We start from the raw sequence: 13,453 nt of genomic DNA on the forward strand, positions 1-13,453 counted from the left end.
TTACATGGAGCACTGCTGAAGGGGGCGCTGCCCACTCCAAGAGAGAGTTACAAATTTACTGATGAAACCTTTTCAAAAAGAAGTACAGAAATGAGCATGGAAAACTTCTCCAAGAGGTTTGTTTACAAATTTAATTCAAAATTCTCATGAGCCAGAGCTCATTACCATTTATCATAAGCATTCTTGAACCAAACACCATTTAGCAATCCTGCATGAGTCATTACAAACCCAGACAACATTCAGCTATTTCACCTTTTTACACACAAACATGTTATTTACAAAATTCATGTTGTTCATATCTTCATATTGTTACTCTTCCACTTGACATCAAGCTTCCAGAGATCACCACTTTCAATTTTTTTAGAGAATTACTTGTTTCTTTCTGAACATAAGCATTTTACAATTACTTCAAGTTAGACAGTTAAATGGCTCATTCTTGAAATGACTTACCTGTGAACACTTTGAACTCTGCCTACCACTTAGCTGCACAGTTATGTTTTCTTAAATCAGCCAAGACCATCATTCACTTGGAACAGGATCATAAATGCCAAAGGAAGGGCAGCACCAAGTAGAGGCCCCTGTGGTGCCTTGTTCCCAGATGGGTTTGCTGAAATTGGGTACAGCGGCAAGGTAGGCAGCCTTGCCCCTTGGTTGTCTGGGGAAAGTAATCTTCAATTATTTTTCAAAAGGAAGGAGTTCCAGTTGTAGAAATTACTTTTTTCTTCATTAGGAGGATCTGGCATGCACCTTAAAAGTGTTACATCAATAGAAAAGACACTTTTGCTTTAAAAATGCAATGAGAAAATTGTAGAACAAGCAATTATCCACAGCAGCAGTAAACAGTGTGGGCGAACAAAACAGATGCAAAACTACAATTGCAGAAGTTTTGCTACTGTTGCTTTCCTAACAGTAGATTCATCAGCTTCCATCTGCCACTTATCCTGTCACAATTTTATTCAGAAGTCTGTTAGTTCACACGACTTTAAAAAGTAAGGTTTTAGCGCCAGAATTTACAGTGACCGCCTCTTGTATCTGATAACAGGGTTGTTAGGTGTGTGTATCATTGTTGTGTAATTTATAGTTGGAAAATAACCATTGATGAGATCAAATTCATACAAACGAAGCAAAGTAGACCAAATAGTCTTAATTTGAACATAAGCAAAGTTTTCTCCAATGCAGCGATGACGGCCTAAAAAGAGAGCCATGAAATGCCATTAGAATATTTCATTGGATCGCCTTTGACAATCAGAAAACTTCAGAAGTTTTATGCAGACAGTAGTTGCCCCTTTCTCAACAATCTGAGGCTCTGATTATTTCACATACCCCATTCTATAATTCCACCCAAGTCTTATTTTTCCAAGTTGTCACTGCATAAAGCAGATGAGTAAGGTGGAATGAGATTGTGCTGTTCTGTCCCCACCAGGCAGCATTAATTTATGTATCAGGAAAGAGGCATTTGCAACACAGAAATGAGATCAGCTCTAACTCCATCACAGCAGTATTTGCAAACTGTTCTGAAAGTTGGGACTCTGCAGACTTTTTCTCTGCCTTCAACTGAACTTGTGTTACCAGGTTTGTCCTTGACTTGAAAAGATGTGAGTCAAGCATCACCCATGCTAACCTGAAGGTGTTTTGATACCTGTGAGAGACATACCATAGCTGTGAGAGACATATACAGCTATGACTAATGCAGAACCATTAACTTTTTTCTTTTAATAGCACCTTCAGAGTAAGAAAACTTTCAGGCAAAAACAGGAAAAAAACCAAATCTATCCTCAGATGCTGCAGCGTGGAGAGGTGCTGTAGGAGATAGTTGGTGTGAGCCACCTCAGCACAACCTCACACAAGGTGCTGCATTCTCTTACTCACCAGCACCAAATGGAATGTATGTAAACTTCTCTCCAGCTGCTGGGTTATCTTGGAGGTATCTGTCAGGCTTGAAGTCCAGAGCATCATTCCAGGAGTCTCTGAGTCTGTGATTAACAGTGGGAGATACACACACTTGATGGCCAGGGGGAATATTGTATCCAGCAATAGTCTACAAGAGAAGAGACAAGACCCCACATGACAAAAGGTCTTCATTTTTCTTTTTAAAATGTTACCTGAAGTGTTATATCATGACGCTTTAAATTTCAAGAGTTTTTGGCCAACTGCATTTAAAATTACTGCAACCCAACACTTCCTCTCATACTTGAACAGGACACAGTGCTCAAGGAGTTGCAGGAACCTTCCAGCTGTTTTAGTAAGGCTCACAGTTCTACAGGAGGTTTTTTTTAAAAAAAAAAGGAAAGAATGAAATTAAAATTCATTGAAAGCCTTTGACATTGAAGGGACATGGTTAAAAAAAATTTGAATTTTTGACATGGTACCGTACTTGTACAAACAGCCAGTTTTCTTTCAGATTTACCTAGCTTGTATTAAAAGCAAGCCAAATTTTTCTATTACACCAGTTAAAAGTACCTGGCAAACAAGAAAATGGTGGCACCAAACTAAGCTCAAATAAGACTGGTAACTACAGAACTACTGGTTTTGCTGAAAGAAAATAGCACATGGCTGTTGCTGGATCCCAGAGCTGCTCTTCTGCAGGTGGAACAATCCCTGTTCCCTCAGCCTCTCACCACCAGTGCTGCAGCCCCTCTCAGCCAGGTGGCCCCTCTGCTTGTTTCACTTCATCAGTCTTTTGCTTGCTGGGGGCTGCAGGGGTCTGAAACTGGACACAATTCCACATGAAGGTAAAAAAATACCAAGTTCAAGGTATTAATTGCTTTCCTAACTCGACATTGGCTATGCTACCGCTGACAGAACCCCAGAATGCCATCAGCTTTCCTCCCTGCCAACAAACACAGCTCACTTCTGTTTCCTTCTGCCAGCTGAGACCTAGCCTGTGCTGCTGCAGTGAAATTAGCTCCAAAGTGTCCTCACCTGAGGAGTTCTGGCCATTCTCATCATGGTCATTATAGGAGGTCTAAGCCTTAAAGTTTCTTTTAGACAGCGATCCAACAAACTGAGATCTTTGAGCTGAAAATAGAGAGAAAATGATGTACCAAAATTTAGCCAAGTTTATTCAACACAAACAAAATGCTATTTTATACCATTTAAAAACATAAAATAGTGAAGAGTAAGTAGTTTGTATTTACATGTACTTCATTAGCTACACTGATTATTTCTTTTCCATTTGATTCAATTAAGAAGGAAAAAATCACTGACCAGTGCAATTAAATACAACTACTGTCTTAGTGATTTGTCTTTTAAGTATTTTCTGTTGCCTAATTAAAGAACACTGCATTGTTCTGAAACATTGCATTTCTTTCCTCTGTGAAAATATGAGGATCTTCTACAGAACTGTCATTTATTAAATAAACATAGGAATGACAATTTCCCTAATGAACACTGATTAAAAAAACAGTATCAAGCTGAAAATTTACTTGGACAGGAAGAGAAGAAGAAATGTACTGGCAAACAGCATTATCAGAGAATGACTGTGCCAATTATGATTTTAACCCAAAAGCATGTGACTGTATTTCAGGTCCAATGAGCTTTTAATTTTTTTAAAAGAAGCATCTAAAAGTATGAAAATACCCCTAGGACTTATGTAACATACAGACCTGATCATAAGTTAAGGGTGGCAAGTCCTCCCCACACACAGCTTTCTGTTCTGCATAGCACTGCTCCTGCAGGGCTTTGTCCCTGGCGAGGAAGAAGCCGAGCCAGGCGCTGGTGGTGGAGGAGGTGTGCTGCCCTGCCAGCAGCAGCCCGATCAGCATCCCCGCGATTTCATCGTCCGTCAGCGCGCGCCCGTCCCTGCAGAGAAGGAACCGCGCTGCAGCTTCATCTGGTCACACTTCACTATTGAGCATTGCTATCTATACAGCAGCAGTTACAATTCCTTCTAACGTACTCCTTACTCCTACTATTTTATTGCCTACCCTAAACAAAGAGGAGAAAGATCTAAGGGGAAGGAGAAGGGAGAACAGAGGGAGAGAGACTCTTTAGGAGCCTTGAAGAAAATCATTCCTCAACAGCCAGCAAAGAGAAAGGAAGCGACCTCAGTCACCATCTCACAACCATCAGTGAAAATCTCAGAAATCTGAATAACCATTGACAACTGAAGTTTTAAACCTGTTTTTAATAATACAACTAGGACAAACTGCATGCAACAAAACCAATTCAGAACAAGTGGCAGTGTTTCTTGGGTTGTGGTAGATAGTTCTAACTAAAGAGCTCAAAGTTAGTCTTCAAATAAGTCTTTAAACTCTTGGCTTACTTGTATGAAGCATCAAGTAGAGTTTGGAGCATGTCATCCTCCTTTTTCTCAGACTTCCGACGTTTCTGGATAACCTTGTAGAAAATATTCTTTATTTCTCTGTGTGCGCGATCTCGTCGTCTGCGATTCAAAACACTTCCATTAGCAACTTTACACAACATAACACAAAATGCTTATGAGCATTTACTGGGATGTCTAGAATAGCTTACAAAGAAGAAGTGGTGGGGAGGGGGGGCAATCCAAACAATGATGTTTAGATAAAATGTTTAAGTTGCTCGCTCTGTCAGTGCGGGTACCTGAAGCTCGGCAGAGGCAGCCAGCCTGGCAGCAGCCAGGCAGCGTGAGTGAAACCCCCATCCAGGTCGGCGTACAGCTGAGCCACCTTCTCGTCCAGCAAGCCTCGGATCTCCTTCCCATGTAAGCAATGGCTTGCTGTCAAAATGATCAGTTCTGAAAGGGCTTCAAACAGGTCTGAGGAAAGGTTTGGAAAACATGACTGAAATGTTGCTGATCAGATGTCTCTTTGAACAACTCTTTAGTTAGATCATGGATACCTTTTTTCTAAGGTATGTCTTTCTAGAATTTTTTCTAGCAGAGTTAGTAATTCTTCCAAAGCAAGCCATGCATCACAAGCTCAATCCTTAATAAATATAGGTGAAGTCATACAAAGATTTAACCTTGAAATCCAAATCCATAGGAAACCAGTTAATTTTGCTGCCCACCGAATTATTTTTATATAGTAGTCCTTAGACACTTAAATATCAATTTATATATTACCATATTATGAACTACGTTTACATATGAATCATATACATTCAAAATAATTCAATATATTAAAATGTGACATTATTATATAATTGTTATGCATTTAAATATAAGTATGTATGTTTAAAGAATATTTGACACTGTTATGCAACTGTGAGCTTGCAATGATGATGAAGGGCAAGTTGGGAGTGAGGGAAAATAACAATTTCATTTCAGTCACTAACGTAACCATATGAGCTTCCAAGATGCAGTTTTTCACTGCAGAAACTCCCAGAGCCAAGATCTTCAGCACAGGCTCTCTAGGAAGTCAGAGCTGAAGCTGTTCCCAGGGACTAGGAAGTGGTTACACTGAGCTGACTGATACCATCCAAAATGAGCAAAACGGGTGCACTGTGAGCTGACTAGGAAAGCAAAACTAACATAGTCCTTCATCCCTTTCAGTGATTTTCTCAGCAGCTTTATTCTCCAATAGTCTTACATTTGATTTTTAAAAATCTGTATTTTCTTTCTTCTGATATTCAGTATCCTTTTACCTATGTAATATTTAATTTCTTTTATATTGCAGTACATCTTTTACAAAAATAATGCTGCATTGGCCTTAAGTACATCCCAGAAAACTGGAGGAAAAATGCATTTGATCCTGCTTACTTTTCTCTCCACTTTCTCCCCATGCTTTGAAATACTCCTTTGTTTCTTCTTCAATCACAGATACATGCTGTCTAAACTGGGCAATGTTTAGCCCAGTTTTGAGCATCTTCTTCTGTTCCAAAAATACCTAAAAGAACCAAGACAGAATAAGCAATCAGTACAAGGACCATCTTATTAATGTGATTAAAACTTATTAGAATTTCTACTATAAGAACATCCAAAAGTAAATAGGGATTATGATTAGGACTCCAGGGTAACAGCAGATACTCAGTTTTTACTAATAGGTAATCCTCTTTTTCACTTCTTTGTCTTTGAAGCAATAGTTCAGAAACATTCAAGTAAAGTAATAGCTCAAAGAAGCTATTCTTTCCTTACTGCAAAAGAAGTTCTCTCTTTTGCAGTAGCCAAACAAAAAAATTATTTTAGCATCTTAATTAAGCTTTCTCCCTGAAGATACAAAATGCATGCAAAGTTGAACTATGAAATGCCCTTGAGATATATAATCACAAATATAACCAGCCCCATCTTTGCAAAGTCTGGATTTAGCCTGTGTCCCCTGATATGTGGCCTCCTCACCTTCTCTCCCTCTCCTGTGTTCTCTCAGGCAGAAGGTCCCTGAACTAGAGATGACCCTTTCTTTTACAGAGCCCTCTGATCTCACTGCCCAGGAAGTCAGACAGGCAGGAGGCAAACTGCTTCCTAGGAAAATGGTGAGTTTCACACCCTTCTCACCTCTTTTTATATGTATAGATTCACAGCTAATAAACCTACCAGTGAAAAACCCTTTGTTACATGAGAAGCATTCAATGTCATTGAGAAGACATTGACTCAGAAAATTATTAATTTGATTTTTATGCCCTAATTATGAATGAGGCATCTGCACTGTACCGTGAGTACTACACCAAAAACTGTCTTCCCACCAAGGGCTCTGCATGTATGATACAGAACAAAAGGCATTAAGAGAAAAACTACTTCCCAGAAGCTTCTGTTTTGAGAATGCAGTGAGGAGCCCAGCAGTCTGTCAGAGGGCACACATGCCACAGAGCAAAGAGACAAGCACATTTTCCCTTGCAGCATGCCAGCCACTCTCCAGCTTGATGGAGACAGGAATACCCAAAGGAGTGAACACATCCTCTGCAATTTCAGCTCCTCTCAACAAAAAACTATCTGCAAGAGGCTTGGAGGGAAAAGAGGGAGACTGAATATGAGTTGATGCATTGACTATGGATATTAACAATTACCAGAATCACTGGTAAGTAAGCAAGTTACTAATTTTAAAGAATAAAGGATGGTTCTTCCAAACACATGACTGAAAGTCACAGAATTAACAGATAGTTACCAGCTTAAGCAGAGAACAGGGGATCCCAAAAGAAACTTCAGGATGATCCATCAATTATTGAATGCCAATGAAATTTTCCATGGCTCTCTAAATGCCTTCCTATTAGATGTCTGAAATGAAATCGTGGTGGTGACACTGTGCAAAAAACCCCAGCTTACCTCTAGCAGAATGCATTTGGCCACAACTGGCTGTGCTACCTCTCTAGCTTCATAAAAGGAAACTAGAGATAATCAGAGTCAGAGATCATTTAAAGGTCAATAGCAAATTCCCTGCATCTCTTCACTGTGGAAAAAGAGTAATTTTTGGAGAAAAAAGGATTTTTCTGAGGAACTTGAATCTGCATAGATAATAGGAAAGAAGTCCTTGTGGTATCAAAGGTATGAATTAAGCAGACATATCCACAGATACCCAAGGCTTACTGAGTAATATGGTTCATCTCTTGACTAAAGCAAAACTCAAGCGCACTCTAGGGAAAAAGAAAACCTAGGGTGACTGTAGAAAAATACCTAATTTCAGAAAAAAGCAACAAAAAGCTGTATATGGTGGGGCAATGAGGTAGGCCTTAATCATCCCTAGGTGCCTGAAGTACATGGTGGTAGAGAAATGCCCATTTCCAAGGAGCTTACAGGAAATTCTATAAAACTGATGGATGAGATTAGATCACATCAAAGAACTAGCTCTTGCATGAAGACGGGCATTCAAATCCATCCACAAACGAAGAGCATGAAAGCAGAAGTCAAACCATCTGTAACAAGTGGGTAAACTTTCACAGAATTAAGGACAAACCATGACCTTTTAGTTTCAAGAAGACATCCCATGACAGTCAGAATTCACAAAACAAGCACAACACAGTGAAAATCCGGCCAAGTTTGCAGCCTGATTCACAGATACTCTTCTGAAACAAGTATATACCAGAGAAGAACACGAGATGCACTGCAGAGAATCGTGCATCCTCCACACTCCAGCAGCTGCAAAAGTGATTCACAACTCCATCCCTGACTTTTTGAGGAAGACCTCTGACTATGTGAACTGCTAGAGACAAGTCTGTTAGAATGACCCCACTCATGGAAGAGATCTCCTAGGACACAAGAAATTGTCTCCTACTTGTTGTCCAGGCTGCAGTCCTGCTGGCTCTCATAGGGATGAGGAGCTATGCAAATCCATCAAGTGGCAAAGAACCTACCACCCAACCAACCAATTCTCCCCCAGACTGCTATCCACAATTTAGTACTTCTGACAAAGGAGGAGACAACCAAGTTCTCCTTTACCTACTTAGAAAGTAGCAAGTTGCAGGTAGTTAGCTGTGTATGAGATTTCCAAAAGAACAGGGTATGGCCAACATGCTTATTCTGTGGATCGTGGCAAAATGCCAGCGTGGAAGCACAGAGAGTAGTGATTACTGCCCCTAAGCCACATCATTAACAGGGCAACAATCACAGCACGTAGGCAGGGATGAATTAAGAGATATGCTAAGGAGGAAAATAAATTGATGGTCACAGAAACTAGTCAAGTGACTGGCATTCACACTAACAAAATGAGGCCAGAACTGAAGATCCAAAAATAAGGGATATCACAGTGCTGTTTCTTCCACCCAATTACTCTGCTATACAACATGCACTGAACAGAGTGCCAGTGGGGCCACAGAAAAGTTGGCTTCTGCACTTTGAGTCTGACATGACAGGCCATCCTCACAAACAAGAAAGCAGCCAATGCTTAGCTCAGATACAATGCCATGTGACACAGCCCCCGTGCTCCCATGCAGACTGTATTCTGCAAACATACACAATGATTTCTGTCTGAGCAAAACAAAGCTTGTGGTTCAAACTGTTAAATTATTACTCCCATGTCTAGATTTGGCATGGCATAAATATAAAGTCCCCACTCTTAGGGCTTTCTCAGAAGAAAGACCTGAAGTTGCTTGGAATGAAAATGTGAGCTGCAGGCAGTGGCATGCTGCATGGGAAGAAAAAGGTGACTGACTAGTTTTTCCTCTATGGTGAGATTAGGTGGTGTCAAAAACAAACAGCCAGGTGGTAAACAAAGCAACCTGAACATTCCAGATTATCCACGAGACTGCTTACCTATTGCAATATATACAGATCATACAAACACAACCCCAGCACACAGAGCCAGGAGCTCAGGGCTGCCTACACAGCACTGAAGCTGCCCTGCTTTCCTAGTGATGGCCCTGAAAATACAAACCGCGTTGGGGACGTCGTAGGCGACGCCCCTGCCGAAGACGGGCGTGGTGAGGCGCGAGTACACGTCCTCCGCGTTCAGGTCCTCGTTCTTGCTGTTGAACAGCAGCGCAGCAGCATCACTGCCCAGCAGGTACGTGAATGTCTTGCCAACCATAGTGAAACTGAACACAGGTCCGTACTAAGAGAGAGAATAAACAAAAAACCAAGTGATTTGAAATAAGAACAAAAATCATTAAATCCCTATCCCGTATAATCTTTCATAAATGAATTTTTCTACTTCTAAGAAGTATCTAGACATTTAATAAAGATAAATCTATTTTAAACCACATTTAAATTCGTTCTCTATGTACACACTAGTGATATCTAATGTTATAATGAACACGTACGAGCATGCACATTTTAAAACCATTTATTTTAGAAAACATTAATAAAAGATCAGTCACACCAAAAAAAAATAGCAGAGATATTGCAGCATATATTGACCCTAGTAATCTACAAACACTGTCTCAAAAAATTATGGATTTATGGAGTTATGCATAGATAATTAGAGGTAAATATGATTTTTAAGTTTAAAAGTCATCTCTAGCAGACCTTCATGCACCAGATTCGATTTTCTCTAAGCTAACCAAGCTAAGGTTTAAGCTTATAACTCCAGTTTTAGACAATGTGAAACAGCTTGATAAATTTATTTTAATTGAAATTAAGGCTCTACTGATTTAGTTAATTCCTTCTGGGCTGTTACAGTATAAAAACTACTGAGGTTTTATACACCAGCTCTTTTAACATCAGAGAGGCCCACAGAGGTGGTCAGCTACATTCCAACCTGGTCACAGATTGGTAAAGAATATGAATAAAGGTTACCAATTACAGTAAGAAATAATTTCATGCAAATGACTTTTTAATTAACTTGTGATTCAGCTATGAGTATTACCCAAATGTACAAGCATATTTGTGACATGAATCATGAGAGCTCAGAAAACACTACTGCTACATAAAGAGATCTGAAGATCACAGAGCAAATGTGCACACTCCATTCTATATTTGAGATGGTAAATGAGAATAAATTGATTTTCAACAGGCCCCAGACAGAGAACTTAATAGATACACAAAACTACGTTTGTATATGCTCAGCCAATCATGCGGGAAAACGTACCTTGTCATAAGCATTTTCCAAAAACTCAATGGGACTCTTTCCAAATGCAATTGCATGACCAAGGAAAGGGATGCCTGATGAAATAAAAGGTGGGTAGTTCTGTAGAAGAAAGAGAAAAATAAACACTGAATTTTCCTCAGAGATTATCACAGACTCATGAACTAACAGGAGATCCTGAGCTAGAAGGGAACCACAAGGATTGAAGTCCAACTCCTGGCCCTGCACGGGACCACCCACAAGGGTGACAGCACGTCCGTGATAGCATGTCCGTGACAGAGCTGTCCAAAGCTTCTCGAACTCTGCCAGGCTTGGTGCTCAAAGTACATGTGCCAGTGCCCAAAACTTATAAAATCATGTCCATTTACATAAAAACTAACCACAGAGAAAGTTTTATATATGTTTGTTTAAACTCTTTTGTGAAAAAGCCAACTTTCAAAAATTATTCAGTTGTTTAGATAGAGTTATATTTAAAAGCAGCAAAGGTTAAAATAAAGTTCATATGATTACGATTCTTCCTACGCTCCCTCCGAATGTGAAGCACAAAGATACTGCAACTGAAGAGAAAGCAGCCAGAAACGAAACAGTGCTGGAGGACTTGCTAAACAGCCCCTCAAAAGCACTTTCATACATTAGCACTGTGTTTCATACATTAGCGGGCACCTTCTCCTAAGCTCCATCGATGAAACAGCACCGGGAACGCCCCAGGGCCCCGCCAGCCGCGAGTGCCTCTGCCCCCCGCGGTACCGAGCAGCCCGGTGAGGGCCAAGCGGGCCGGCTGCCGCACGGCGCGGCTGCTGGGAACGCCGCCCGCCCGCCGGACCCGCTTCCCCACGCCGGGCTTTCAGCGCCGCTTCCCCCGCCCTCCCCAGGGCTGTCCCGGGGCCGCTCCCGAGGGCTGTCCAGAGGCTGCAGCGGCCGCCCGGCTCCCCCAGCCCGCGGGCACCGTCCCCGCTGCGGCCGCCGCCCGCCGCGCTCACCTTCTGTTCGGAGCCGAGGTGTCGCCGGTAGCCGAGCTGGAACAGGTAGCCGAGGCTGAGCGCGAAGGCGGAGGCGGCCAGCACCAGGGAGAGGGGGTTGCCGACGGCCACCCGTTCCAGCAGGGACCCGCCGACCTCCATGAGGTTCAGCATCTTCTCGGCGCCCGCCGCCATCGGCCGTGGCTCCGCAGGGCAGGGCAGGGCAGGGCAGGGCAGGGCGGCGCGGTGGGCCGGGCTGGTGCGAGCCCGTGCGGCGGCTCCGGCGCTGGGCTGATCTCTGCCCATGTGACGATTGCCGGCGCCGCAGCCAATCCGCGGCCGCGCCGCGCGGGGTGACGGCATCGCCCGGGCTGCGGCGCGCGCCATTGGCGGGCGGCGGGCGGGGGCCGGGCCGGCCCCCTCAGGCTCGGCCCCTCAGAGCTCGGCCCCCTCAGAGCTAGGCCCCCTCAGGCTCGGCCCCCTCAGGCTCGGCCCCTCAGAGCTCGGCCCCCTCAGAGCTCGGCCCCTTCAGAGCTCGGCCCCCTCAGGCTCGGCACCCTCAGAGCTCGGCCCCCTCAGGCTCGGCCCCTCAGAGCTCGGCCCCCTCAGAGCTCGGCCCCTTCAGAGCTCGGCCCCCTCAGGCTCGGCACCCTCAGAGCTCGGCCCCCTCAGGCTCGGCCCCTCAGAGCTCGGCCCCCTCAGAGCTCGGCCCCTTCAGAGCTCGGCCCCCTCAGGCTCGGCACCCTCAGAGCTCGGCCCCCTCAGGCTCGGCCCCTCAGAGCTCGGCCCCCTCAGAGCTCGGCCCCTTCAGAGCTCGGCCCCTCAGAGCTCGGCCCCTCAGAGCTCGGCCCCTTCAGAGCTCGGCCCCCTCAGAGCTCGGCCCCCTCAGAGCTCGGCGCCCTCAGGGCTCGGCCCCCTCAGGCTCGGCCCCCAGCGGCGCTCGGCCCCCTCAGAGCTCGGCCCCTTCAGAGCTCGGCCCCCTCAGAGCTCGGCGCCCTCAGGGCTCGGCCCCCAGCGGCGCTCGGCGCCTGGATGTTTGAAACGCTGGGTGTCTTCGAACAGCCGTACAGCGCGGTTCTCCTGCGGGAAATTATGCCTCTGACGGTGAGCCGTGCCTCGGGCATCACTGCCGGCGCCCCCGCTGACATCCCAGGGTGCTGGTTTGCAAGGCTGCACAGCGCCCGGAGAACGAGGACCGCTTATTTGTGTTTAATTCCGGATGCCCCAAATGTTTAATGTCAGAAAATCCACGTGTTGTTTTTGAAATGAGTTTCCACTGAGATGTGAGGGATTAAGATCCAATAGTGCACAAAGCTGCATTTGGAAACAGAGACCTCATCGCAGCTGAGGTTAGCTGCTTGTCCACGTACAGTTTTTCAATTCAATGGGAATCTATCTTAATGCATTTCCAGAAAATTCTGGTTTGGGTAGGCCTTTTCAAGGCAGTATTTGTTCATCCACTGAGCACAGTCAGTTTCTAAAGTTTAAATGTGTAAATCTGGGGAATCTAGCAGGAATTACATACAATGAGGCATTTCAACAGGGTACAGTTGCGAAGACTATATATAATGCTTTTAAATAATTTTTTGCAAAGTTCAGAAACATAGATTCCCTACTAAATCTGAAAGAAACTATCTGTTGTCATCAGTTCTGAGTATTTTTATCAATTGGAAAAGGTGCACAGGCAGAAGCATGTTTGTTACTGAATGAATATTCTTGTAGGTTTTTAAAACATAATATCCTGTGGTAAACCCTGTACCAAGGTCTCACATGTGCTGAGTATCATTAGATGAGTGGAGGTAGCAGTGAACTCTTGGGAATGCCGAGATGTGCATGGAATCAATGTTGAGTATCTTAAACTCTTCATGTCAGCTACGGGATCTACTAAAGTTTTCAATTTGTTGACTGCAAGCTCTGAAGTTTCAGCACTTTTCAGGGCCAAAGGAAATTCATCAGTGCCGTAGTGACTGAGAAAAGAGTTCCTTTGTATTTACAAGCCTTGACAATTCTTTTGGGGGACATGAGAGCTATCACTGGTTGTTAATGACATTCTGCTCTGTCAATTTATGAAGTAAGGACATTTTTGGTGAAATAGTGTCAGTCTATTTCTTCCAAGGGAGAGGATTT

At 43.7% G+C, this 13,453-nt stretch overlaps 1 protein-coding gene across 1 annotated transcript; it reads right to left on the minus strand.

Annotated features, from left to right (window-relative positions):
- Window positions 1–117: 117 nt before the first annotated feature.
- LOC132081802 (lanosterol 14-alpha demethylase) lies at window positions 118–11,556 on the minus strand. The gene is made up of 10 exons (XM_059485725.1): window positions 11,348–11,556; window positions 10,371–10,469; window positions 9,219–9,395; window positions 5,678–5,804; window positions 4,561–4,735; window positions 4,265–4,384; window positions 3,606–3,801; window positions 2,923–3,018; window positions 1,870–2,038; window positions 118–1,189 (listed from the first exon to the last, which is right to left on the minus strand). Exons 1-10 carry the CDS (start codon window positions 11,519–11,521, stop codon window positions 1,011–1,013), a joined length of 1,512 nt encoding a protein of 503 aa, XP_059341708.1. The 5' UTR covers window positions 11,522–11,556; the 3' UTR covers window positions 118–1,010.
- Between the last annotated feature and the right edge of the window lie 1,897 nt (window positions 11,557–13,453).

The sequence above is a fragment of the Ammospiza nelsoni genome, chromosome 1 (genome assembly GCF_027579445.1).
Source record: "Ammospiza nelsoni isolate bAmmNel1 chromosome 1, bAmmNel1.pri, whole genome shotgun sequence".
Lineage (NCBI taxonomy): Eukaryota > Metazoa > Chordata > Aves > Passeriformes > Passerellidae > Ammospiza > Ammospiza nelsoni.

What these genes read in the sequence shown, in the direction of transcription:
- LOC132081802 (XM_059485725.1), bottom strand. Translation starts at nt 11,521, where the DNA reads ATGGCGGCGGGCGCCGAGAAGATGCTGAACCTCATGGAGGTCGGCGGG. An exon ending in GAATGGCCAGAACTCCTCAG is followed by an intron (nt 2,039 to 2,922) that starts GTGAGGACACTT and finishes CTTCTCTTGTAG; the next exon opens with ACTATTGCTGGATACAATAT. An exon ending in ATACATTCCATTTGGTGCTG is followed by an intron (nt 1,190 to 1,869) that starts GTGAGTAAGAGA and finishes CTCTCTTTTTAG; the next exon opens with GCCGTCATCGCTGCATTGGA.